Here is a 27349-nt window from a genome sequence, read left to right as displayed (position 1 = left end):
CAAAGTTTAGTCAAGTGTTCAAACCATACTGAGGTTTTTGAAAGAACATCCTCCTCCCACTCCCTGCAAAGCCACAGAAGAGTAAAGACTGAGGATCAGTGTCAACATGTGAGAAAGGGGGGGGGGGGGCTGCAGCTCTCCGGCAACAGTTACTTCTTATCATAAAAGCAAACTCTTAAGAGGTGCAAAAGTGACATTTCAGGAGAAATGAAAGGACTCGTCTTCATTGCCTGAGACAGTGGTGCCCAACCTACAGCCCATGGGCCACACACCGCCCACCAGAGCATTTCATAAGGCCCACGGCCTGCCCATGGCCTAGAGCCACCAGGGGTGTCTTGAACCCTCAACTACTCTTTCAGTGAACAAAACTCCATCTTTAGTTAAACATGAAACTAGGTACAACCAAGTGGGTGAGTTTTGCCTGACTTCACCTTTAATTAAGAGTGCTTTGCATGGTTTTGCTCAGTAGTTTTCACCTCCTTGAGGACTGGTCTGAGTGAAGTTTAGCAGTGACCAGAGGCCACTGACAGTTGTCCGGTTTTGGGTGGTCTATGTGAAATGAACGGGTTGACCATAATAGACAGGAGGCCGCATCACTAACCCACCACCACAATTTATAATCTTGGGCCAGGTTGATACTCAAAGGTAAGTCAACCCACTTACGTTGCTCGTGGGTGTGAAAAATCCACACCCCTGAGTGACATAGTTAAGCAGACTCAGCTCCTGGTGTAGGCAGCACTTGGTCAACAGAAGCATTCTTCTGCCAAGCTGGCTACCACATCTCAGGGAGGTGGATTGCCTATGGCGACACCTAGGGCGATGGGCCAACCCCTCCCCTTGCTTTCGTAAGTAAGCTGCAGCACTGTAGCTTTGCCACAGTGGCGCTTTAAGTGTAGACACAGCCGTGGTTTCAATCCTGCCAACCTATCCTCCCCTGAGCAGTCCTGAATCATACGCGCAGGCCTATTGACTGCAAAGGTCTATTTATATGAGTTAAAGCTTTTCAGAATTGTTTGCAGTCCCACTAGAGGGACAACGGGTAACTCCACACAGTGAGCTCTATGCTCAGCTCTAGGAGTGGTTTCTGTAGATTATATCTGCAGCACATTGGTGGAATGGGGTGTGGCAACCTGTGCTCATGCGGCACCTGTTGTACCCATTTCCGTTGGCTAAACTGTTTCCAGTTTGGTCAATCCATCGTCTCTCACCCGCACTAAGTTCCCCTTTAAAACAAAAGATGAGGAGTAGCCAGTATAGATATGAAGAGGATGATCTGTTGACCCTTTCTCTTATAAATGCATCTCATTTTAGCCATATTCCCTTTCCTTTCAACCTCTGTGACGCACACAAGCATGAAGACTTCTCAATTCCGAATCACTGTGCACGCTATGCAATAACTTACAAATTCCCATTGTTTGAGGCCAGGGAAGCGTATTATATCTTGCCGGACCTACTTAACTTTTTAACAGATAAGTGAAACTGTTATTGAAGTTTCAGGACTGCAATTTGGCACGATTATACGCTTATTATAGATAACTTGCTGGCTTGGGCTGTGTCTACCCTAGCCTTTGTCTTAAATTCTCCCACTATTGCACTTCTTTGATAGCAAACGTTTACTTAGGCCAGCTCTACACTCCAGACTTTTGCCAGCATAGTTATGTCAGTCGGGCATGAAGTGTTGTTATCCCTGACTGACATAGGTGTGGTCCCTAGTGTAGACACAGCTATACAGGTACCAGCAAAACTGCACTCGTACAGGAATAGCTTGTTCGACGGGAGGAGGGATAGCTCAGTGGTTTGAGCGTTGGCCTGCTAAACCCAGGGTTGTGAGTTCAATCCTTGAGGGGGCCATTTAGGGATCTAGGGCAAAAATTGGGGATTGGTCCTGCTTCAAGCAGGGGGTTGGACTAGATGACCTCCTGAGGTCCCTTCTAACCTTGATATCCTATGATTTGTGAGGGGTTGCTTTGCTCTTCTGGAACAAAGTGCAGCTTTGCTGTTATAGCTGCATCCACACCAGGAACTTTGCTGGTATCAGGATTTCTATTCCGCTAAAGTGCTCCTCCTGTAGACACGGCTTCCATCACCTCACTATTGTTCTGGATTTTTTGCTGTTCAAGTGGTGGTACACATCATTTTGTTTTTCTTGCATGTAAGAAGTGAAGACATGGCACAGACGTGGTATGGAACATACATGGTACCTGTGCTACTTGAATTCTGGCAGTGTGCAGACAGACTATTCTGTTATGCAAATGAAAATACAAATACACATGTGGAGTGAGTGCCAAAATTGGAAGCTTGAGCTCTGAAACAAATACCCAATCTAACCATTCTCATTTACAATGACTTTGCTGCTATCAGTCATTATTATGATTTATATTACGGTAGCGCCTAGAAGCCTCACCCAAGATCACAGTCTCATTGTGATAGGTGCTGTACATACACACAGTAGCAGAAATTCGCTGCCCAGAAGAAGTTACAATCTGAAAAGGCAAGTGAGACAAAGTGGGTGGGGGAAGAAGTGTTGTTACAGATGGGGAACAGAGACGTTAACTGACTTGCCTAAAGTCACACAGGAAGCCTGTAGCAGATCTGGGAACTGAATCCAGGTCTCGTGCATCCTCGTATAGTGCTAGAACCACATAGAAATAGAAGGCAGGTTTTTATTGCTGTATTGACTTCCATCCTTCTCAGAAGAAAGACAAGCACTAGAAACTCCATTTCAATAACTGACCTATATTTCCATTGCTACCCCCCATTTAATAGTATGTCCCAGAGGGGACAGCGTTTCAAAGGCGGGAGAAGTGATCCCTACATCTATAGAGTTTGTACAATCACTTCAAAAAGTTTCCAAAGCTCTTTGGATCCAACTGCTTGAAAGGAACCATTTGAAGGTAAGTTCATTACCATTACAATTCTGTTTTTCTTCTTTTTAACAGCATTAACGTCAGCCTTGTCACATAGAACAAAACCATCAAACTTGTCATTTCAATCTCTTCATATAATTATGTTCTGTGAATTCAGACAGTTGGGTAGTTTTTGCATTATTTCCCCCCTCAGGAGGAATGCTAGCATCTCCCCTGCAGCCTGTTTTTACACCAGGGAGAATAAAACCATGCCCTGTGAAAGTACTTTAATAGCATTCACCAAATCTGCCTTATTTTCTCCTCATTCATTTTAGACGTTAGGTGAAAGCCGCTTTGTGGCTCTAGTTAATGAATGAGCCATGTTCAGACCTGGTGGGACTGGCTGCAACTCATATGGAAGCTGATGATGTAAGTGATGTAGATTTAGCAAAGTATGGAAAACACTGGCCTAATTTACTCATTGGGAGTAAATTGGTCAGAAACCAGGTGTAAGGGGGTGTAACAGACTGAAGAAAGATATCAGGAAAAGTAACCAAACATAGTATATAAAAGCATGTAATATAAAGTAAAGAGCATGTAAATTATGGTTACTGGGCTAATTTCTACTCTGCTGCAGCTGTGCATCTGCACGGCAGCCAGTGGTGCTTCACCAATGTAGATCACAGCACTTCCCTAATTTGCATTCGATACACAACCACACCCACAGTTACATCATGTGGTGAATTTGGTGTAAAGTTGCAGCTATTTTCTGGGGAGGGGTCATGCCTGAAACAGCGCAGAAAAAAAATGATTAAAGATAATACTTTGCCCCTTTTATCACAAAGGATCTCAAAGCATTTTACACCCTGAAATTACATGACTCACTACTGAAATGCACCCATCCTGGGGGTGGAACACATCAGCTATTTAACAGTGCACAGTAATACCGCACAACAGGTCAGGATGATGACACTACCATATTAAGTATTACTGTATCTGACATTTTTAGATAGGCAGAATTAATGTCAAAACAAAGTATAATTCAGGGATTATACGTGAATCTGGCTTCATTTGATGGTTACAAATTCTTTTGTACATACAATATTATGTAGGTGGTAGGATGATTTATTCAGATATGTCCCTATCCATCTTCACCTTTTCCTATCTTCTTTCTTGGGGAGGTGGAAGGAGGAAGTAGGGGGAAGGATTTGTCAGCAGTATGTATCATCTTGGTCCTGTAGCTTATGGGAGGCACAGTATATTTGCTGCTGGTGGTAGCTACAACAGGCATGTGTGAGCTGTAGCCTCTGCATCAAACCTTTTACAGCTGTTCCATTCATGGTTATTGCTATCGGACTTTTTCCCCACCACTGTGTCAGCAATCTGGGACATTGTTTAAATTGTGTGTCATGATCTTTAAACGGCATCAGAAACAAAATGTGCCAGCCCTCAACATGTTCAATCCTGATTCCTTGTACTTTAGAACCACAGTTTAATCCTCACCCAGGATTATTGTCAATAGCAATGGGAAGTTTGTATTTTGCTTCTGTTCCTCTGATTTAAGAATCTTATTGCTTGTCTTTGTAGCCATCAGTATCCTTAAATTCTCCTAGAGTAGGGCAAATTTGACCATTGAGCTTATCACCAAGGGCAGGAAAATGTCAGGGACAGCAGAGTGTTTAGTAACTGTTTGAGTGGGTGACTGTGGGCTTTTAGGGGATGGACATTTGATAGTTTGCTTATAGCAGCAGCAATCACTAGAGGTGGTCATCTGCTAATGCTCCACTAGCAGGAAAGCTGGTTACCTGTGTAATCATAGGAATTACATATGGAAAAGATTTATTGGGTCCTCTTGTCCAGGTCTTTGCCCATGGAAGGTATGAACCTCTGCAGAGCAGAAAGTTGGCCAAGGTGCAAAACCCCAGAGATTTTGTTGAGAGGTCAAGTGGAAAAGGAAATCATCTGAAAGGTCGCTGTTCACCATTGTAAGAATCATTGCACAGGGCCCCAAACACTCTCTTCATAGGCACTGCAGTATGTGATTCATAGGCACTGCAGCAAGTTAATTCAGAGCAGAATATTGTTAATCATGGCACATGCTTCTAACCATTAGCTTGGATGTGAATGACTGGGTCTACCAGACCTTGCCCCAACAACAACAGGAAGACCTTGGTGCTCATACTCTACATCAGGGGTAGTCAATTGGCAGACCACAGACCAAATCCGGACCACTAGATGCTTTCGAATAGACCCCAAAATCTTTTTATTTACTTATCATCATTGGTTTGTTTTTTTTATTCTTTTCTGTGGAGTCTGGACCTCAACTATACCTTGACCAAGAAATTTGGATCTTGGCAAAAAATAATTGACTATCCCTGCTCTACACGGTCTCTTGGCAGCATGCACTCTTGACCAGGACCTCAGTAAGTACTGTGACAAGCTGGGTGGGAATTTTCATCACAGAGTAGGTGCCTGGAGACTTTGAGTCAAGAGGGGTTGCCTGCATAATCCAGATGACATGTCTGTGCATTATGTGGTACTTGAACAAGAGAAGGAAAATGATACTTCTCACAGACAGGTAGGGCTGCCAAAAAGATGGCAGTATGTGTCTAGATAACCAATGCATGTGGTAGGTCAAGCAGTGATGGAACCATTTGGAAGATCACAAAGACATTCCCAACTCTCTTAAAGAAGAAGAGACCATCCCCATCATTCTGGGCCCTAATGATAGTGAGTGTGCAGCCTGACACTACTGCCAAGATCACTCTCAGAAGTTCTTCTCATCTCTCACTAGATTCTTTGTGTGCCAATCTGATGCTGGGGAAGGATAGTATGTAGCTGTCTCATTCTGCTACCTATATATATATGGAAGACAGTATCAATGCTACTCAAAGTGCCTGCTAAGGAAGCATCTTTTGGTGTGAATGCCTCATAAATAATACCTACAAAACAAAAGCCAACATTTATCTGCAAATGCTATAGTTTTCTTAGCGAGGAGGAGAACTGAAGGAGACCAAGAGAAGAGTTTAAAATTGAAGCAATGAATCAGTGTTCTTCCTGTCAAAAGCTAGCCTCAGACCTCTCAGATCATCTTTTACAATAACCCCAGACTAAAAGCAAAACTGACCCATGAATCTGCCTGTTCTTTCCCCTTTCGTCCAGCAATGAAAATTACAAAATCAATCCATTTGACTTGAACTCCATGATCACAAACCCAACCAACCACCAGTGTGGAATATTTGACCGGAGAATAAAAGTGTCTAAGACTTTCCCCATCCATGCCTCCAACTGCAGTATTTAATAGATGAACATAGCACTCTGCTGAAAGCCTGGGTTATTCTATTCCTGACTTGCCATCTGAGTCTGACTCATTGCCTTGGTAACAAATTAAAACACTTTTTTGGGGTGTGTTTTGCTATTCAGGACCTAATTTTGTAAAACTAGGGAAACCAGCTTTTGAGATTTAGGGCAGGTCATTTTGCTATTTGTCAATGCTCGGCACTACCCTAATCCAACCTCTTTGCTTTCTTTTTCGTGATTAATTTAGTGCAAACCCGTGCACACTGTGTGTCGCTTTCTCCATGCATGCCAAGTCAGAACTGCACTCATGCTATGGGATGGTAAACAGCTGAGAGTTTGCATGGAGCACAAAATTGGCTCATGTATGGTCATTTTTGTTCCCCTACCAGTTGCGTGAACAAGAGTATAGGGTGCTCTGTAATGGATCGGAGATAAATATCTTTGCAGTCTTTCCATGTTACTGATAGATGGGTTCAGGAGGGGGACTTTTTCTCCCTGTAGTTATTTGGTTCACTCTCTGCATTACTAGTGTGATTCTTGCTCATCATCAGCCAGCACAGCTGGATTAGAGGTTTCTAACCAGGTAAGCGATTAGTAGATTCATAGATTTTTAAGGTAAGAGGGGACCATGAGATCATTTAGTCTGACCTTCTGTATAAGACAGGCCAGATAATTTCATTCAGCTCCCCCATACTGAGCCCGTTTATCCCTACTCACATTTTTAGGTGAATTTGTGTGCTTCATCCTTTCTCCTGCTCCAAGATTAAATTTTCTTCTAAAGTTCTTACATGAGTGGCCTTTCTAGTGAGTTCCTAATGCTGCACCATTCAGAGCTGAAATCCTCGTCACTGAGGGTGTTTATAGCTGTGGTTTTGGATTGTGCTTCCATCTAATGAACATGACTGAAAGTTTTGCTGTATCCTGTACACACTGGTAACTATATTTTTCATAGGCTAGCAGGAGACATATAGAGACCTTAAAACGTAGCATGCAGTGCTGCCTCTTGAAAGCCTGCTGTATCTCTAGGGCTAGCCTCTTTTGCTGTTCATATTGTCAGGCTCTCTGCATTTCAGTGAATTGCTTTCTAATTCCACTAGGCGTCAATTACCACACTAAGACCATCGGGGGAGGGGGGCAACAAGTTGTGATGCACAGAGGGTGCACAGTGCAAACTGCATAATTTGTTCTAGCACTAGGGAAATCATTAGTCAAGTCACATGTAGGATACCAGTGGTGCCAATTCAGATTTTTTTTTTTTTAGGAGTGGAGTAAATTCCAGTTTCCTCCCCACCCCCTGTAAGGACCCCAGGTCTCCCTCAGCTGGGGAACCTCCCGTCTCTTACCCACATTGGGCATGAGCCAGTGCTACCAGGGGCCAAGCTCTGCCATTCAGAAACAGATCCCATGGGCCAGGTGTCAACACAACCCAATGAAATCTGGCCCAGCTGCCCCTCCATCCATACGGAGGGGCAGTCAGATCAAATGTCAGTGGTGCTGAAATCCACACCGCTCTAGTAGCAGCTGTACTAATTTGGCACAGGACCTCTGCTTAAAGGTGTCAGGCCATCCCCCGCCCCTCTGCTCAGCAGCCTACGGAACTTTGAGGAAGTACAAAAGCCTCGTGGGGGAGGAACGCTGGCTCCCTGGATCTCCTAACTGATGACACTGTAGGATACCCTATGCTGTTTTGGTCACCATAAGCCAAATCCTGACCTGGGGCAATAGTATGGGAAAGGGGGCGTAGGTTGCGTCCTTTTCCAGCAGCATAGCCCAGCCCCAGGAATGGAAGGAGAACTGACTTCATCTCTAGCTGGTGGACAATGGCAGCCAGCGTGGCATGAACAGACCCCCAAGTGAGCAGCACGTATACCACTGCCTGCAGTAGCTGCTAGCCAGGGAGAAAATGGTCCTTCATTTAAAAGAAACAGCAGTGTGTGCCTCACCCTGAGTCAGTGTGCATTGATAGGAAAGCTCTTGTTCCTAATGCATGCTCAGCATCTATCCACTCCTTTCCCCTCCAAGCCCAACCTGACTCTAATTAGTAAGGACAGGATTTTGCCTTGTGCTGTTAGGTCATTCCTGAGACTGGAAAGGAGCAGAATGCAAGGGGAGGAAAGCTAAGTATTGCAATGGGTCCATAACTTGTTTCCTGCTGCACTTGTCTCCTCTTTCTAGAATCCTGGGTGCCAGTGCAAAGAATGTTGGACGCATAGTTTCAAAAGAGCTGGCAAAGTAAATCCTGTCTGTCAATTCAAAAAGGAGTTGGAGATGATTTCAGAAGAGAAGAGAATAGCAAGGCATAGTCACTATATATAGGACTCAGTGTGAAGGTGGTGACGTTGGAGTATACTGTATTTTTATCTCAACAGAGGAGGTATCTGTCTGTCTCCCATAAAATGCTCTGTGTGTGTGTGTGTGTGGGGGGGGGGGGCTTTCTCCACTGAGACAAGAACATAGGCCTCAGGTGGACTAGTATTTTCTGTGTTTCTAAGGGCAGAGTTTCATACTCTCTGGATATTTTTGCCTGGCTCTGTTTTTTTCCTGTATTTTCCATGCACTATAATGTTCATCGCCCAAATAGCAGTTTAGTGGCATGATTCATGAACAGAATATCTGTGTCTGGGGTATAGTTTGGCCCTGCTACACTTTGGAGGACCATGGAAGCTTCTTGCATAGTGCTCCACACGGAAACTTTTCACTCTTCTCACGGCTGTCAAAAATGTATTTTATTTAGTTTGTATCCATGCTGTAGCTTTTCCCCTGAGCTATGAAGTATGCCCTCACCTAGAAAGTAACCATATATTGCACATGGAGAGGATGGCTTTTAACAGTCTAAAGTATTCAGGTTAAATTATTTACACTCCCTAGCATTCAGTTCCCAGCAAATCCTTTAGCCCTCTGTTAGATTGAGTCTATGCAGTTTATTGTGTGGGGATCTTTCAGATAACACTTTTAAAAGCAAAAGTCTTATGCTTTCTACATAGGCATTAAAGATCTCATAGCACTATTTGTAACAGTTGAGGTTTGCCCTGGTTTCCTTTGCAAAAATTCCTCCTGCCCCTGGCTCTTGTGCAGCAGGCTGCGCACTATTCAATTGTCTGTGTCCTCCACTTCAGAAGTGGCTGCACGTCTGTGGTGTTTGTATAATGATTCACATATGTATTTGTGTATGATATATAAACAGATTACATTGTATTCACATGTGCAGAGCATGAATACAAATGATTTAGGTACCACCAGGTAAAAAATATTTAGAGATGCGCTGGAACTATAAAATACCCTTTCCCTTTGTAGGAGTTTGGCTCTGGCTGTGAAATTCTTGGCTACGGTCTGTCTCTAGATAACATTATTTCAGCAGCTCTGCTGAGGCTCGTATGCACTTTGCGCTTGGAATGGTTTGAATTCTTTGCTTGCTCTGTGGTGATGGGATTTGTTTTAGTTTTTTGGCTTTGTGAACACTCCTCCGGAGCTCAAGAGGCTGAAGAGCAACAGCTTGCTGAGTATGAGTGGCAACAAGAGGCTTGCCAGGAGTTGAGAATCCAAGCAAACGGTCTTCTTGTGCCCAGCTCTAAGCTCTTTCCATCTCTCTTAGCTCCATATGTTTGTAGAATGGCTTCCTAAGTGGAAGAAAACTGTATTCCCGATTCTGCCTTTCATGACACATCTCAGGTGCAGTGAGGCATGGAACAGAATAGATTATTTTATTAGCCTTGTAAGAGGAAGTAGCTTGAGGCTGACGCACAGCTTTCCATGGAAGGGAAGAGAGACGATTTCCATTGGGCATCACTGATCTTCCCCACTACAGTCATACATGGACCCTGCATCCATGCACACACAAGCAAGTGACTGATGTTAGCCTTGTAATGAACTATGGTAGCTCATACAACTGAGATGCTAATCTCACTGAGCTATCTCAGGGCCTGATCCAAAGCTCATTCATTTCAAGGGAGCCTTTCCATTGACTTTAGTAGGCTTTGGATCATGCCCCAAATGAGAAACATTTAAAAATAAAATAATGCTCTCAACTCTCCCTCAAGAGCTACCTTCTCAGAAATTCTAACTGTACCTATTGAATGTGCCCCAAAGATGTCTGGCTCACCCCAGCCTCCATTGTAAAAACATCGCTGAGGTGAATTCCCCTAATTTCACCATGTGCAAAACTGTTCTCACAGATCCAGTCCATAAGTGGGTTGCTTGCTGAGATCTAGAAGACAGTTGTTTATTATACTGCAGGAATGTGTTGAGTCTGCCTGGTGCTGATGGAGGAAAGGATTAAATATGACTGGGGAGGTGCTGGGAAGGATGTGGAATAACAGAAGAGGTGTGTAGGCGGGTGGTTTCTCTCCTTGTGTATATGTGGCAGGGGCAGGAGAGAGGAAGGGGTGGGGAAGGTTAAAATGTTAATGAAGATTCTTTAGGAGTTCTTAAAAAATAATATCTTGGAGAATGGCCAGGGCAGCCTCACGAGTTACTCTGCATCAAATGGGAAATAACAGTGGCAAGAAGGTAGTAGGTGGGTTTTCTCCTAGGAATAGATTGCTCTTTATCAGAGGCTCTAATAGCTTGTTTTTCAGAAATCTTAAACTGAGAAGAGTCACCAATTTGAATCATTGTTACAGTTCATCTGAATGTAAACAGTGAGCTAGATATCAATAGGCTTCAAGAGATTTCTCTGCATCTTCCCAGAGGTTTTCACTACTTTGTTAAACTGGGTATTTTTTTGTAATCAAGTCATTTCAAGAACATTATGAAAGCCGCCGGAGAGGATCAAGAGAGAGGGAAATCATATCAGAAGTTCAAACTTGTTCTTCTACAGCTATGAGATCTAAAAATACCCAAGAGACCAGGCTGCTGTCTTTCAAAATCCCTTCATCCTAGCTATATAGTAATAATGCTAGTCACATCTAAAGCTTGAGCCAAAGCCCATGGAACGACTCCCCATGACTTCAGTGGGCATTGGAAAAGGCTCCTTCAGCACCTTCTAGCCCAGGGTCTTAAAGTGTTTTACAAATATCAAATAATTTTAGCTTCACAATGTACAGTACCTCTGAGCTAGGTAAGTATCACCATTCTAAGATGGGAGAACTAAGGTAGTTTAATCCCAATCCCACTGAAGTCAATGTGGGTTTTATAATTTGGTATTTGCCCAAGGTCGCACAGAGAGTCTGATGGAAGAAATGGCCTCCAGATTGCTATTCCTGTGCTGTTACCAGAAGACTATCCTTCCTCCCAATTTGCTTAACAGAAAACCATTTCCCTCTATGTAGCTATGTTCACAACATGGGCAACAACTTCCATTTTTATGGGGGCCTCAGATTACCGTGATTTATCTTGGTGATTAGAGAACATAAACTCAAACACTCCCATGATGTAGACAAGATCAGCCATAATTTCTTAGTCTTGAATTTTTACACTATAAGCACGTCTGAGGTTAATTGTTAGCGTTTGAGAGTCAACACTAAGGGCTAGTTCACTTAGGGGTGTGTGTGAATGACCCAGTACAGCAGCTAAGGAAATATGTCACTGCTGTATATATACTGAGCTACCAAAACATGTTGCATTTTGCAGTACTTTACTGCTGAGGATCTCAAAGTGCTTTACAATATTAAGTAATTAAGCTTTACAGCACTCTCCTATAATATGTTGTTCTACCCTTTTCTCAGATTGGTAGACTAAGGCATGGAGAAGTTAAGTGACTTCCTCGGTCTTACTCAGTGAGGCAGTGCCAGAGCAATGAACAGAACATCACAGTCCTGTTGTCTAGGACTCTTCCCAAGCCAGCAGGGAATAATCTAACTAGCTGTTCTGATTCTCAAGGGTAATTTGATCTTAACTGTTTTTGGTAGGAGCAAATAGCTGCATGACACCACTGCACAATATCAGCAACAGGTTTTTCCTTGTCCTGAGAGCTAAGTAAAATCTAAAGCACACAGAGAAAAAAGAGTAAGATGATCGTAAAAAGGAAATAAGCTTTTGAATGGGGGCTGGATGACACAAGGGTTCTGAACAGGATAAATTTTGAAACTTTTCACCTCAAGGTGCAAAGTCAGCCCATAGTGATAGTGACTGAAAACAATTGCTATTTGATAAGTGACTAGTAGCCTCTCTGAAATAAATCAGTGATTAATTCCAGCTCCTAGAGGGGAGCTATTTTATATTGGAAAACCCATCACTGGCCATGCCACTGATTGTCATTCTCATTGGCAGCTTTAATACAGAGGCCAAGGGTTACATGGTAATGGAGGCAGAAATGCCCAGGTGTTGTTCTCTGGGGCGAAGAACACAGATCTGGGTATTGTCAAAGGAAGTTTGTATCTCCACTATCTGATGTATTTGTTCCATGGCTAGAGAACTTCAGTCCCTAGGACTAACTAACTCTTCACTTGCCCTACGTTCACTCATTCAATAATTTAAAGAATGACGTGATAAAGTAAATAGCAGGAGATTGATTTCTTATGATATTGTGCCTTCCAAACCTTCCACTTAATGAATCACACTATGAATATTGCAGTTTAGGCCCTTTGGGCTGTGATTCATCTACGAAGTTTGGGACTGGGTTTGAGTTGCAGCCAGAATTTGCCTGATCTGGGTTAAATATATTCTGGGGCAAAACAGGTATGTGTGCAAGAGAACTAGGTGATTGATTTCCTCCATGCTGACCTGCTCTGGTTTCTTATCTGGCCAGTGACCTAACGGAATGAAAATGAAAGACGACTGCTGGCAGCGATAAGGCCAGTGTGCTCACTTAATAACCGCATTGGGATTACAATAATAGCCACCGATAGGCTACCAAGTTTGCTAATGCTCTCCAGTGGGATTTGCAGTTTATAAAATGTCTTCCCTTTTTTGCAAAGAATCTGGTGTTGAACAACCCTCACCTTTCACTTTTTACTGTCACAAGGAGATTGCAAGTGACCAAACAATTGTAAAATTTCATTTGCTGCAGCATGCATGATGAATGTAACAATATAATAATGGAAGCAAAGCAAGTCTTCTAATTTCCCTCCTCTGTATGTGTGTATGTATTTATTTATTTACTTATTTATCATATGAATTTAGGGCTGATGAAAGGTTGTGGATTGGCAGTCTTGGAACCACTAGCCCTTCATTTACTACAGACCAGGTCAAGAGAACACAGCGGTAATGCATGCTTACCCATGCTGTCCCTGTGATGTATGTCAGTCCTGATCTTAAAGAAACAGACTTCTATAACTGAGGGAAATTCAGACTCTTGGATAAGGCTGCAATGGGATGCCATTAATGTCACTGTGTCATTGATGGAAATTGGAATAAAGATACAACATATTTCTCATACACCACCCAACAGCTGCCAGGAAGTAGGAATTCTGGATCACTACCACCAAACTGTGCTCGATTTGAACCACGGACTGATAATAACAGCCATCCATTCCCCTAAACTGCACAGGTCTTTGGTGGCCACATCAGAAGGAGGTCCAGTGCATAAACTTCTCGGGCAACAATGTCACATTTTCTCACACTAAGGGAAAAATCTGAGATTCATTCTTCAAATATCATTTTTTAAAGTGCCACACATGCAAGAAGAGTTTCTAACTCAACAGAGGTTGTGAGATTTAATGGATGCATCTACCAAATTGTACTTATATAGGGTACAGTATAACAAACTGTACCCGGTTCTAAATGTATACAGAAATATGCTTGTACATAAATGTTACATAAACACTATGCACATGCAAGTGTGTGTTTCTTCACTGTATATACATTTATAAATTCATGTCTCTGGCAACCATTCTACCCAGATACCCTCTGCCTTTACAACCCTTTGTTCTTGAGTATTATGAAAAGGATTTGGATGAGCATTATATGAAGAGTGCCTAGGAATCGAAGTGATGACAAATTAGGGACTGGAATCCAGTGCAGGTAAAATAAAACCTAATGCCACCCTTTACACCAAATGCAGACAGAACCAAACCTATTCAAAGGGTCAAATAACATGAGTTGAATATATAAGAAAAAACTGCTCTTATGGGATGCTGCAAAACCACTGAGGACTTCTAAAATTAGACTGGTAAAATCACTGAAGGGAAAAAAAGACCAGTCTCAGTCAATGGATAAATGAAAAGACTTTTCAATCTCTAACTTCCATGATTCTGCATTTCCTGAGTTAATCTCGGACGGGAGATATATGTACCAAAATATCATCTGCAAGTCAGAGCACACCATATTTCTGGCCCAACTGAAACTAGCAAGCACCAGAAAACTCACAATGAAAATTGTTTTCTTGAAATTTTTGCAACCTGATTTTCAGAAAGACAAGTTATTTTTGATAAGCTTGAGATTTAATGTTGTTACTGCAGAGATCAGCTCAAAATAGCCAAATATCACAGGGAGACAGCAGGCAGATTTGTAATCAAGTGAATTAATCTCTCCTGTTTTTAAGTATTTCTGCAGTGTTACTAACATGAAGGTTTTCATAGTTCTTGACTCATAATAATGCAACTTTTTCTGCCTATGAAGATATTAAGAAACATGGACTCTCCTTACCCCTTCCATATGGATCCTGGGATTTGGTGCCAGCCTGTACTGATTAAGCTGTAAACCTCTTGGATCTCCCCTGTCTCTCCTGATGGAAGCAGGAGAGGTCAGGACCCGAGATCTTTGGACTGAGCCAAACCTCGTAACATTTTGTCCATATCTGACACCGTCCAGTAAGCGAATTAGAAGCAAGTTGGACGGTAACTCGTCAATGCTGCAGAAGACTAGGGTTCTGCACTCCGGGCACCTCAGCTCGTTTTGGGATTTCAGTATCCCCTGTAGACAAGGCTTGCAGAAGGTATGCTGGCATGGTAGCACCTTGGCCGTGACATCTAGCTTTTCAAAGCACACAGGACATTCCAACAGGTCAAGTATGGCGAAATCGTCCATCTTTAGTGAAGAACTCCAGTCTCACGTGAGGCCAGGAAAGTCCACATGATACATTCACCAGAGCATTGGGTAGCAGTTGCTTCAGTACCTTCAAAAACGACACTGAAATCCTGAACTCAGAAAACCATCCTGCATGAAGGAAAAGAGAGGAGGAGGGGAAAAAAAGAACAGAACTTGACTGCTACAGTATGAAACCTATCCCACCTACATTGCAAAGCAATGCCTCACGAGCCAATTTGCAAATGTATACTTTGCGCTCACATCCAAGTTTGAAGTGAGTCATTTGTGATTCAGTACTAGTGAGAAGAATTGTATTCAAGCTCAAGTCTGCTGCAGGAGAGACCAAGTTTCTGTTTGTCAGGGTAGATAAATAACCGCAGCTCAGATTGAGACAACTATACTAATTCATGCCAGTGCCCCAGAGCAGGGCAACTCAATCAAGACAAGAACATTCCTTCTGACATGTACTGTAGGAAAACTTCGCTGTAATGCTTTGCAGTCTATTGTAATGTTAATTATGAATAGTATAACAATACGTTAACCAGATCAGGAGCGGAGATCCTCTGGTAAATATCCCATAGAGTCAAGAGTAAATATGTTCAGTCTTAACACAGCAGTTTAGTTACACACAATCCCACACACACCCACACTGTTTCATTTTTAACATCTTTCCTAATTAGCTTTCTTTCTACTAGTTTTGGCAGCAATTCTATATAAAAAAAGTCACCCAAATACAAACATAATTCTTGTACCTTGAAGAGAGACTTTAGTTAAGGAGTTTAGTATTGCTTTAGTTAAGGAGCTCTGCAATTTCATCCTCACCTAGACTAGTTGCTTTGGGTATCCAAAACAACCTGAGAAGTCATTATTCCCTCCCACAATGTAAAGTCACTCAACCTGTTTAGCTCCTTTTACAACTGTATGTTGGTTTACACTGAAACATGTATACATTTTGGATTCAAGTTATGGCTTGTGAAAACAAGTACAGTTCTATAACACACAGTAGAAGAGTGTGTGTGTGTGTGTGTGTGTGTGTGTAAAAGAAACCTAACCAAGAATCATTTCCCCTCTGATGTTGAAACAACTATTGCTAACCCTGAAACCTGCTCTCTGAAAATCCAGTGCAGCACCTGTGCCACGTTAAATAGAAAGATTTTGTAGAATACTTTGCCTAGTAATCCTGATCAATATATACTGGAACATTTCCCCACCGATAAGGAACATTATAAACAGCATAACTTCATTTGTTAAGCTTGTGTTTGAAGATGTCTGCCCCAAAAGGAAACTTGAGCAGGTTGCTAATTCTTGAAGTACCACTAACCTTGCATCTGTGCCCCTTCTAAGACAAAATCAGCTCTGCACAGCTCAAGAGATAAGAGCTCTCCCTCTCCCCAAATTGCAACCCTGTTGAAAACTTTAACATAACAACTATGTATGTTACTCATGACAGATCAACTTACATGTCCAGCCCTGTTAACTCTCTCACTGCCTGACTCATAAGCTACTCATAAGCAAGTTTCAGAAAGAAATTCCTGTACCATCGTTCTGGTTAGGAGGCAGATCCTGATTTGGTGTTCTGATCTCAGTGGAGTTTATTCTGGACTTGCACTGCATAAATGAGATCAGAATTTGGATCTTCCTCTTTCTTGTCTATGCAACTGTGCTTGTTTCTGGGAAAAGGCAGGAACCACTTTTAAACCTTCCTTGCTATAAACACTTTAATCAAAACAAAGCAAAGAAAAAAAGATAGATGCAGTCTCGGAAATAGGCAGCAGTTAAACTTAGCATTACAAGAGTTTAGATTTGTCATACTGGAAAAGACCAATGATCCATAGACTAATACCCTGTTTCTAGCACTGGTTATGGAGGCAGCAGACCCTCCAATGGCACCTCTCTTTGTTATATTTTATCAGAAGTGAGAATCCACTTTCTGATGTGCTCTGATGATCAGCTTTGTCTTCAAGCCTGAGCACTGTGATATCTTATCTACATACAGGGGGCTAAAGTCGCAGAAGGACTTAGACACCTAAGTCCAACATTTAGGTGCCACTGACATTCACAAAACCCCTGATCAGCTGCCACCTAACCCAGTAGGCACCTAAAAACCTACTTGGCACCTAAATTTTCAGGCTAAAAGTTCCCTAGATGCCTATGTTTCTACCTCTGGGCATTTGCACTGATGCCTCACTCTAGCAACCCAGACGCCTAAGCCGCAGTGTGATTCACAAAACAGGGGAAGATAGGAAGGGCAGCTGTGGGGCCCGATTCTGCAGGCGTGCGCAGAGGCTACCTACCAGATTGCATGCCATTCAAAATCCCTTTGGAAGAGGCGGTGGAGGTGGTACTCACCATCTAACTTTTAGCCCAGTGGTTAGGACATTCACTTAGGATGTGGGAGACCCATGTGCAAATCCTTTCTCCCCTTCAAGCAGAGGGGAGAAAGGAACCTAACTTTAAACACCTAACTCCCTGAGAAGAGCAGGGCTTAGGATATACCTCTTGCCATAGCATCTCCCATTGGCTAGCGTAGGCAGCTCCTAAGTCACTGTGCTGGCTTTTGTGAATCCCATTGTTAGGCCCTCTCTCTCCCCATTCATTGTATTGGGAGCCTAGTGCCTGCCCCAGGCTCTGTGAATCCCAGTGATTTTCTAGGTAATCTAAAAGGTAGGTGGTGTGATGTGCTGCTTTGCAATGCCGAAGTCCCTTTGTGACTCTGGCGCAGTCAGAGTAACTGCAGATGGTATTCTTGTTCAGATCAATGTATAATTCTTTTAAGGAAACTTAGTAAGCTATTTACCTCCATCCCATCGTAAGTCTGTGAGTTCCACAAATGATATATTGCTTTTTAAAAAAAGCTCATTTATACCATTCTAAATGTTTTAAATTCATAGAGTAAGAGAAAAAGGTAATATTGTGACATGTTTATTGCAAAGGGAATAAAGCAGTAAGGATACAGTTTCCACATTGGTTTCAGAGTAGCAGCCATGTTAGTCTGTATTTGCAAAAAGATGTTTCCAAATCTTTAAGGTATTATAGGATAGTTTAAAAACAAAACAAGACATGGATCTATGAACATACTGGTAACACTTTTTAAGGTTCCCAAATGCATTTTTAATTTAGATTGGGTATTACAGTTATGGTACGTTAAACACTAATCAATTATTAAAATAATTTTTGAGAATTTATCACAGTGTGGTAGACATTACATTTTATATGACCAAGTTATTTAGCTCAATAGATACATTTTACGCTTCAATTAGTGCTCATTTATTGCAAAATAATGGGCCATATCCTGTTGTTGCTATGGATGTGGAAACCCTGTTGTAGTCACAAGAAATAAAAAAATCGTTACTAGGGGATCTTTTAGTCATTTCCGATTGAATCTAGGTTTCATAACTAACTTTGTATGTAGTTTTGTATGTATGTAACTTTGTATCTCATTTGGAGGGATATATGACTCATTTTTAGACCCAAATTTACCTGAGCTTTCTTACATTATCATTATTTGTATTATCGTAGTCCCATCTGAGATTGGACTAGGAAGGCTGGACAGAATGAAGAATCAAGCCCAGAGAGTTTTGGAGCTGGGGTAGCAAGCTCTGTCCTGGATATCTCCGCAAGTGGGCTGGATGGAAATGAGTCTCCACTTTACCCTCATCCCAGACTTCAGAGGTGCTTTATGGGATCCACTTCAGTCCACACTTCCTTTATCTAGCGACACTAGGGTTCAGAATTGTTAGTGGCCTTCTCCTATGAGCCAATGGGCCTGCTCCTACTCCCACTGAAGTCAATGGGCATATTACCATTAACTCTAGTAAGAGCAGGATTGGGTCCAATATGCTTAGGGATCATTTAGCAGATTTGCTGCTCTGTAAGGTTCTATCCTGCAAGGTGCTGAGCATGCCTGTGGAGGTGAGCACTCTTGTCTTCCCTTTACTTCAATGGGATTTGTGGGGGCTCAGTACATGGGAAGACTGAGCCCTACAATAATAGCATATAACATTTAAGTAAACACTTCCTCATTTTGTGGTTCAATAAGGCATCATACAATAATGAGCGCTCCCCTGATTATGTGCTAGCTCCAAATCATAACAAAATGTCCTAGCTGGAAATGGAACAGGAAGGCAAGTTCATGGTACCTTTTAATTTGTGCTGTTGGCATCAGTGTCCCTTGTTTTATAAGCTGACCTCCTCTTTAGATGCCTGCTTTTGCTCTAATATCCTGATGCCCCACCTTTGTAGCAAGGGGAATAATGGCCTGCCCTGTACTGAAGAAACCAGATACAAGGAAAAGCAAAATAGGTTTCCCCCCTCCACAAATTCCTGACATACCTCAATTGTATGTTTCTAAATGAACATTAGAGATTTGTTTTCACTCCAGTTCTATCCAGTGCTTCTGGTGAGTCTTTATGCCCCAGTCATATATTTCCCCTACCACCCCCCACAGGTATAAACGGGTATATAATATGGGCTTGACTTTCAGTAGTGTTGAGCACCCACATGTCCAGTATGGTTCATGAGAGCTTCAGGTGTTCAGCACCTCTAAAAATAAGGGTGTGTTTGTGTGTGCGTGTGTGTGTGTGGCAGGGGGTTGGGGTGGGGGCGCATTCATGCATGCTGGATAATGCTAATTCCCCCCCCTCTAGATTTTGATATTGTTAATAAATCCATTTTAATTGTTCTTAAGCCACATGTAACCTCTCATCTGCTTTGGCTATACTGGTAAAATTGCACTCAGGACTGAACATAAAAGCACCTGAAATAAGGATCTAGATTGTAAAGACTCTATCCTTCCAACCCAACCCAGTTACTACTCTTTCCCTTTGTAAATCTTTCTAATTTGGTTCAAACAATTGGAATGAAGGTTTCTGAAGTTTTAAAAGCTAACCTGAAACTGGGGTCTGATTCTATAAGGTGCTGAATACCCCAATTCCCACTGCTTTATATAGGAGGCAAAGTAGCACAGAATCTTGCAGGACTGGACCCTTTAATATGGCAAGTGTTCTTTGCAGTTCTGTGGCAACATGCAGACTATTCAACCATCTCCTCTTTTAAACTTTCAGCTGTTGGAAGCACCTGTAAAGATTGCAGTCACATGGGAATGACAATATATACTTAGGCATTAGGCATATCGTATAATATCCCTGTGGCTCAGTTCCCCATCTATAAAATCATTTTTCCCACCCTTTGTCTGTTTTGTATATTTAGACTGTGAATTCTCAGAAGCAGGGACTTTCTCTTGCCAAGAGTTTGTCAATTGCCTAATGGGGCCCTGATCTCAACTGGAGTCTCTAGGTGCTACCATAATATTAATACTTTGCATTTTATATAATGCTTTTAATCTTCAAAGCACTTTCCCAACAGTATTTAATGCTGGTAACATTCCTGTGAGGTAAGTAAGTATTATCCCCATTTTATATCTGGAGAAACTAGGAAGATGTGGATACATTTGCATGAGGTCACACAGCAAATCAGTGTCATTTTGGGATTAGAACACAAGATCTGACTGGCTCCCAGCACCATGCATAACCTACTAGCTTAGACTATCTTGCCTGCCTGTTGATTTAGTGATGTTCCTCTTATAATTATGTGTCTGGAGCTATAAATCTGTCAGTCCTTCCCTTTCATTTTAAAACTTCCATTTGATACTTATGTTATAATTAACAATGGTCCTGGTCTTGCAATGTGCTTAGCGCTTGTGAGGTGCTGCATGCCTGCAGCTCCCATTGAGGTTAACAGGAGCTGAAGGCATGGCAGCATCCTGGCAAGAAGAAACTGGGAAAAAAGACCTGTGGTTATCACGTAGTCTGGCCTTGTTTCACTCACTACCCACCTATTCTGTCTATTTTTCAATTCTTGTGTTACAAAGGGTGCCTTCTACTGAATGACAATTTATATTCCTAAAGTCAAAGTAAACTTTGTTCTTCTTTAAATTGAACTTTCTCTGTTCTGCCCTCCCAGAGAGGAGAGTTAAAAGTCAATTACTGAGGACAGAATGAACATGCCCAGCTTTGTGGGAATTTGTCTTCCCACTCCCTCAAGGAGAAAGGATTGTTGTTGTTAGTAAGCAGGACAATGCCCTGCTGACTGTCAAGGCTTAATGAGCTCAGTATTGCAGCAGGTGTCACCTTTGTTTTCTCTAGGCTGTCAATGCCATTGGGATGTCATGCCTCTGTCTACCCTACTGGGGTGCTGTAAAGATAAACGACAACACCCCAAAATGTCCTTAACCAGTCTTCTGTGAAGTCTTTCCTTGAAGAACCCTGCAAGATTTCTGCACATCCTTGTGAGTATGTTCCATAACATAGGAACAGGTACACTTCAGAGCTGAGGTCCATCTTTCCAGAATCCCACCGCTAACAGTGGCCAGCACCAGATGCATCACAGGAAGGTGCAAAAAACCCATCTTGCACTAAATAAGTGTGGGATAATCTGCCATCCTGTTAAGGATTAGGATGAGACTAGGCATTGGAGTTTGTGTTTAAACCCTGAAGCATGAGGTTTAATATCTCTCTTCCAAAATTCATCAGCATTAATTATTGTAACTCTGGATATTATTGTTATCCATATAAATATCCAGTCCTTTTTTGCATCTTGCTGAGTTTTAGACTTCAATGACATCTTGTGGCAGTGAGTTCCACAGTTTATTCACACATTGTATGAAAAATACATATCCTTCTAAGGATTTTGAATTTGCCACCTTTTTATTGACTGTCCCCAAGTTTTGATGTTTTACATAATAATACTTGTGTGCTGTGTTGTTGTAGCTAGATTGGTGGGTGAAGTAATACCCACCAATTGGACCAGCTTGTCTCTCTCACCAATAGAAGTCGGTCCAGTAAAAGATCATGATACTTGGCACTTAAAATATATTGATGGATGTCATCGTCCCATTTTACAGAATGGGAAAACAAGCTGTGTGACTTTTCAGTCAGCAGCAGAGTCAGGAATAGAACCTAGATCAGCTGACCTCCCTCCGTGTTCAGCTTTGCCTCATTGTCAGTTTTACATATCATAATGTATATTCATTCCTATATATTAAAAACAAAAATTCCACTCCAACCTTCATGTGCTTGTGTAAGCAGAGTTAAAAGAACATGGAGAGATCGTATAAAATGTGAAATTCCATTCGGTGTATGGACACCTGCGTGCGCTGTGTCAATGGAACACTGGGAGATGATTAGTGAAAATCCTGCTATTGTAAAACAACAATCAGTGCACACAGGCAAAGCGTATTTATTTATTTATTTATTTTTTAAGCACTTGTACGTTGCCAGATCAAAACAGATTTTCTCAGGACCACATCCCACTGAGTTCTACAGACACAGAGACTATGTCCCTGTGTCCACAGAGAGGTATTTCAAATCTATTTAACCCCCTATTTCAACGTTCTACTGAAGCTACAGAGACACTAGAATTTCGTCTTTTCTTTTCTTATTTTTAAGAAGCAAACATTTAAAAAAAAAACCCCAAACTGTACTGCCCACTCCTTGTCCTCAATGAGTAAAAAATGGCACAGCATCAGACTGCCCCAAAAAATTCACTCTCCACCTGAGCATAAATGTGGATGATTTCCGTCCCACATGGAAATGTGTGAGAAAGATATGGAAAGGAAATGCTTGAGCATTAACTTAGAGGAGTCTCTCTGCGCTCTGCCTGTAATGACGACAATGCTTGCCAAGTGGCTTGAAAAGGTAAAGTGAGCCTCCACCTATGCCACCCTGTCCCTCTTGTGGAGTGACTGGCCACAGTTGCAATCCCCAGACCCTCCCGAGCCCAGGAACTTCTTGCTTGTGCCCTCTGGGCTGCAGCCAACCCAAAGAGCTGGCGATACAGAGCTTGCTCGCTGATTAGGGGAATGTATGTTGCACTCCCTGCATAAACATGAGTTCCAGAATACCTCTGCGTAGCCCGCAACACAGGGCTGTAACCAAGGGAGCTATGTATGGGTGGTGTCACATATTAAAAGTGTATGTGTCAGAAAGAGGTGGGTGGTGATGGGGGGGAGAGCTGGCAGAGGTCATGTGCATGACAGCATTTCACTTGGGAATATAGAAGAAGCCTGCTGTTACGTTGTGTATTGTAAATGGATGTCACACTCCCTCCTCCTCTGGGGAAATCATAGAACTCTGGCTCTTTTTTTAGCTTGTGGACGGCAGGGAGTGGGGGTGCTACTTCCAAGCTGCTACAAATTATAGATCTAACAACTTGTCCTCCTACCCACTCACAAACACAGCACACAGACCTGCTATTGTTGTTGTCTCTGAAGGCTGGCAAGCAACCGAAGATCCTACTTGTGTTTCCAAAGTTCAGAACTAATACCTAGGCTAAGAAGGCTGGGGGTGAGTTGTCTGTGTTAGTAGCCGTCTCACACTTGTGGAAGTTGTAATTTGGGTGAGCTCACTCTATGCTTCCGGTAGGGCAATGTGTCATGTTGGTCTGAAGTGTGGCCAGTGCAACCAACTGTACATAGCTGCTGTATTCTGGCCATGGATACTGGACATACAGCATAGCCTATAAAACATGCATGTCTAGTACATGCATTACATTTGCTATAATAACAGAACAGGACAACATGAAACCACAGTAATGGACGCAATAGAGGAACCCGGACAGAAGAGAACAGAAACTCCCAAATCCCCCAAATCAAAAAACAATATTTCATAGTTTATTGTATATCATAATTCTCACAGCCAAACACAAAACTGTCTGCCTGTGTAATTGTGGTGGCTTCAGTCCAGAACTGGGGAAACAGTAACAAAAATTGTTAGCAAAAATTTTGGCTTCATCCCCCCCACCCCTTGATATAGTGTGAACCTTTCTGCTAGCAAAGTTCTGTTCCTGTGAATGTTCATAGAAAGAAAATTTTGTTTCTGCAGCTGCGATTAGTCACAGATTGAGGCCCGATCATACAAAGCACAAGCATATGCGTAACTTCGCTCATGTGATAGTTCCACTGAAGTCAAAATAGGACTCCAGGGGGACTTAAGTGGCACAGGGATCTTAGGTAAGCTCCTCACAGTGGTGCATTTTTCCTTAATAGTGCATTGTCTTTTTGTTGTAAAGCTAAACACAAAGAAAAGAAGGTTCGGAAATATTTCCACTTTGCAATGTCAAGTCTTGAGACCACTCTTTGGTGACAAGGGTTCGGTGACTTGGATCTCTCTATTGATGACTTCTTCAGAATAAGGCATAGTTGGAGAAATCAGCACTTGGCCATGTTCTTTAATATAAGGAGATGCACGTATGTATTCACTTTAGATTCAATAAAAATGGTTATGCTGTATGTTAAGTAGATCTGGCCAGGAATCGGATTTTTCATCTTGTGGGAAATTCCATGATTTCCAAATTTTTTGTGGTCCAAAACGAAACCAAAACATTACAAAATTTCCTGTGAAACAAAATTCCAAAACCCCATTTTTGATCATTTTGATTGAAATGTTTCATTTTAAAACCCAATTAGTTCCAATTTTGATATTTTAAAAACTTTAATATTTTTAATTAAATAAATTAGTTTTGGAACAAAAAAAATAAAAATGATCAAAATGCTTGACTTCATTTTTTTTTCAAAATTGAGAAATTTTTATCAAAATAGAATCTTTTCAAAAAATGTCAATTTCAATGAAAATGACATTTTTCATTGAATAGCTGTTTTGACAAAAAAATTGACCAGTCTTAATATTAAACATATATCAACTGATTCATATATATATATATATACACAATATATTCATATATATATATGAATCAGAGTCTTAGCTGCAGCCGGATGACAGGTGTGTGTGTGTGTTTGTGTGTGTGTGTGAGTGTGTGTATTACAGCATTATTGAACCTCAATACATATTTAATAATCAAGTATTGTATTTTACACATAATAATAATAATTAATAATCTTTTCAATCTATCTTCAGTGGACATTTGGGAATGTAATGTAAACCATATGAAGGTCAGTTCAGAATAGGCTGGCATCTGTCCAGAAGGGAGTGCATTATTTTAAAATGAAATGTAAATAATACTCCCTTGAGAGAGCATGTTGGAGATTGTTAAAGTGGAATGAAAATAGGATATTGTGCAGCCAAGATGGGCAGAGGTGATCTTGATTTTCTTCTGGATATTTAAAATAACATGTATGTACTGCAACAAATCCATAGTCATTGGCTCTCTGTTGCTTCAGAATTGCCACATGCTGCATTGCTTGGCTTCTTGGGACTTTGACAGCAGCAGAGCAGAACTCAAGAGCAAATAAAAAGAACACCAAATTTATTATTTTTTAAATATTATGACTTTTAAGCCAATCTCTTGATTTTGGGGGGGGGGGGAGGGGGGGCTGAGTCTCAGTTTTTGAACACTTGGGGTTGGCAATGCTGAGTCTCCATTAGTTGTTAACAGTAGAGGGCCTATGTCACTCATTTGAGCAGGTCTCACTCCATCCGGTAGAAGGCAGCGTGGACACTCCCATCCACATTAAAGTATTTAATTTGGCAAGAGAAAGGCTAGTGGTGCAGGTCACGTGGCTGAGAGCGTTGCTGATGTAGCACCTGGGTCCTGCTCTGCGTGTTAGGTCCTCAATGCAGCAGCTGAAGCTCCTGCTCCTCACTATGCCAGAGACTGGGAAGTGGGACAGAAAGACAGACTTGAAGCTCACCAGCAAGGAGGGGTAAGGAGTGGGAATTGGGATGTTGGAGGCTGGGGCTCCTGGGAGGGGATGGTAGGGAAGCTCTCTTGAGGGAGGGAGTAGGTGTAGAGGCTAATGGGCCAGGATCATGGGGTGGACATTGGAGCAGATAAGCCTACTTCAATCTCCTACTTCAATGCCAGATGTTTTCTTTCTCTCTCTACCCTTTGGCTTCTTTCTTTCCCCTGCTTACGGAAAAGAGCCCTGCCTTCAATAGCATTCTCTTTCGTCCCCTTTTAAGATAAATAAAACAATAATATAAGTTGTTGGCCATTCTTCCTTCATTCCCTGAGAAAGCAAGTTCTGACCAGGCCCTGGAGATGACGAGCATGACCAGCTGACTTTGTTTCTTTGATTGTATCATTTCTTAATTATTTTTGAGGGGTTTGTTTGGACAAACCTTAAAAATCCCCCTCACTAGCAGGGAAATTTACCTGCAGGAAAAAGAAGGAAAAAAAAAAGCAACTGATTTTGTTCAAAACATTTCTGGAGAAATTAATGCAGGCAGCCCATCACAGGCTCATCATCAGCACCCCCACTACAAAAATTGTTTCAGTACCTCTGCTTACTAGGGTTGCCAGGTGTCTGGTTTTTGATCAGAACACCTGGTCGAAAAGGGACTCTGGTGGCTCTAGTCAACACCGCTGAATGGGCTGTTAAAAGTCCAGTTGACATGGGGTTGGCAGGCTCCCTACGTGGCTCTGTGCATCTTCTGGAAGTGGTGACATGTCCCTCGGCTCCTAAGCAGAGGGATGACCGTGGGGGTTCCATGTACTGCCCCTGCCCCAAATGTTGGCTCTGCAGCTCCCATTGGCTGGGAACCACAGTGTGCAGACCCTCCTGGCCGTGCCTCTGCCTAGGAGCTGAGGATCATGTCGTCACTTGTGGGGAGTCACCTGAGGTGAGTGCCACCTGGAGTCTACACCCCAAAACTACAGCACCTTAAATCCCCACCCCAGCCCTGAGTCCCCTCCCACACCCAAACTCTCTCCTGGAGCCCGCACCCCCTCCCATGACCCAACTCCCTGCCCCAAACCCCGTCCTGCACCCAAACTCCTTTCCAGAGCCTGCACCCTGCACCCCCTCCAGTGCCACAACCCCATGCCCCAACCCCCTGCCCCAGCCCTGAGCACCCTCCTGCACCCCAAACCTCTCATTTCTGGCCCCACCCTGGAGCCTGCACCCCAAGCTCAGAGCTTGTACCCCCTCCAACACTCCAACCCCCTGCCTCAGCCTGGAGCCCTCTCCCATACTATGAACGCTTCGGCCCCAGCCTGGAGCCTCCTCCCGCACTCCATAGCTCTCGGCCCCAGCCCAACCCCAGAGCCCACACCCCCAGCCCAGAGCCAAAACCTCCTCCCACACTCCAATCCCCTGCCTCAACCCAGAGCTCCCTCCCATGCTCCAAACCCCTTGGCCCCACCCCCCCAGCCTGGAGCCCCCTCCTACACCTCAAACCCCTCATCGTTGGCCCCACCCCAGAGCTTGCACCCCCACCTGATGCCTTCACCCTCACCCCCTCCTGCATTTCCACCCCCTGCCCCAGCCTGGTGAAAATGAGTGAGTGAGGGTGGGGAAGAGCGAGCAACAGGGTGGGGGATGGAGTGTATGGGGGCAGAGCCTT

The 27349-nt window shown here is 42.7% G+C and overlaps 2 protein-coding genes across 3 annotated transcripts in view; one reads left to right on the top strand and one right to left on the bottom strand.

Annotated features, from left to right (window-relative positions):
* Positions 1 to 16436, bottom strand: part of SH3RF2 (SH3 domain containing ring finger 2) — a 73953-nt gene extending 57517 nt beyond the window's left edge. The window contains exons 1-2 of the mRNA XM_027833261.3: positions 16372 to 16436; positions 14670 to 15179 (exon numbers count right to left, since the gene is read on the bottom strand). Of these exons, the coding sequence (XP_027689062.1) occupies positions 14670 to 15050 (381 nt within the window). The 5' untranslated portion in view covers positions 15051 to 15179; positions 16372 to 16436. The remainder of the gene's footprint in view (positions 1 to 14669; positions 15180 to 16371) is intronic.
* Positions 1 to 27349, top strand: part of GRXCR2 (glutaredoxin and cysteine rich domain containing 2) — an 88342-nt gene that overhangs the window by 40756 nt on the left and 20237 nt on the right. The window contains exons 4-5 of one of the 2 annotated variants that reach the window (XM_043521424.1): positions 21194 to 21336; positions 24117 to 24294. The gene's annotated coding sequence lies outside the window, so the exon portion shown is untranslated. The remainder of the gene's footprint in view (positions 1 to 21193; positions 21337 to 24116; positions 24295 to 27349) is intronic. The other variant, XM_037906823.2, reaches the window with a different exon arrangement.

The sequence above is a fragment of the Chelonia mydas genome, chromosome 8 (assembly GCF_015237465.2).
Source record: "Chelonia mydas isolate rCheMyd1 chromosome 8, rCheMyd1.pri.v2, whole genome shotgun sequence".
NCBI lineage: Eukaryota > Metazoa > Chordata > Testudines > Cheloniidae > Chelonia > Chelonia mydas.
The sequence above is the reverse complement of the archived record's forward strand: the minus strand, read 5'-3'. Positions and strand labels throughout refer to the sequence as shown.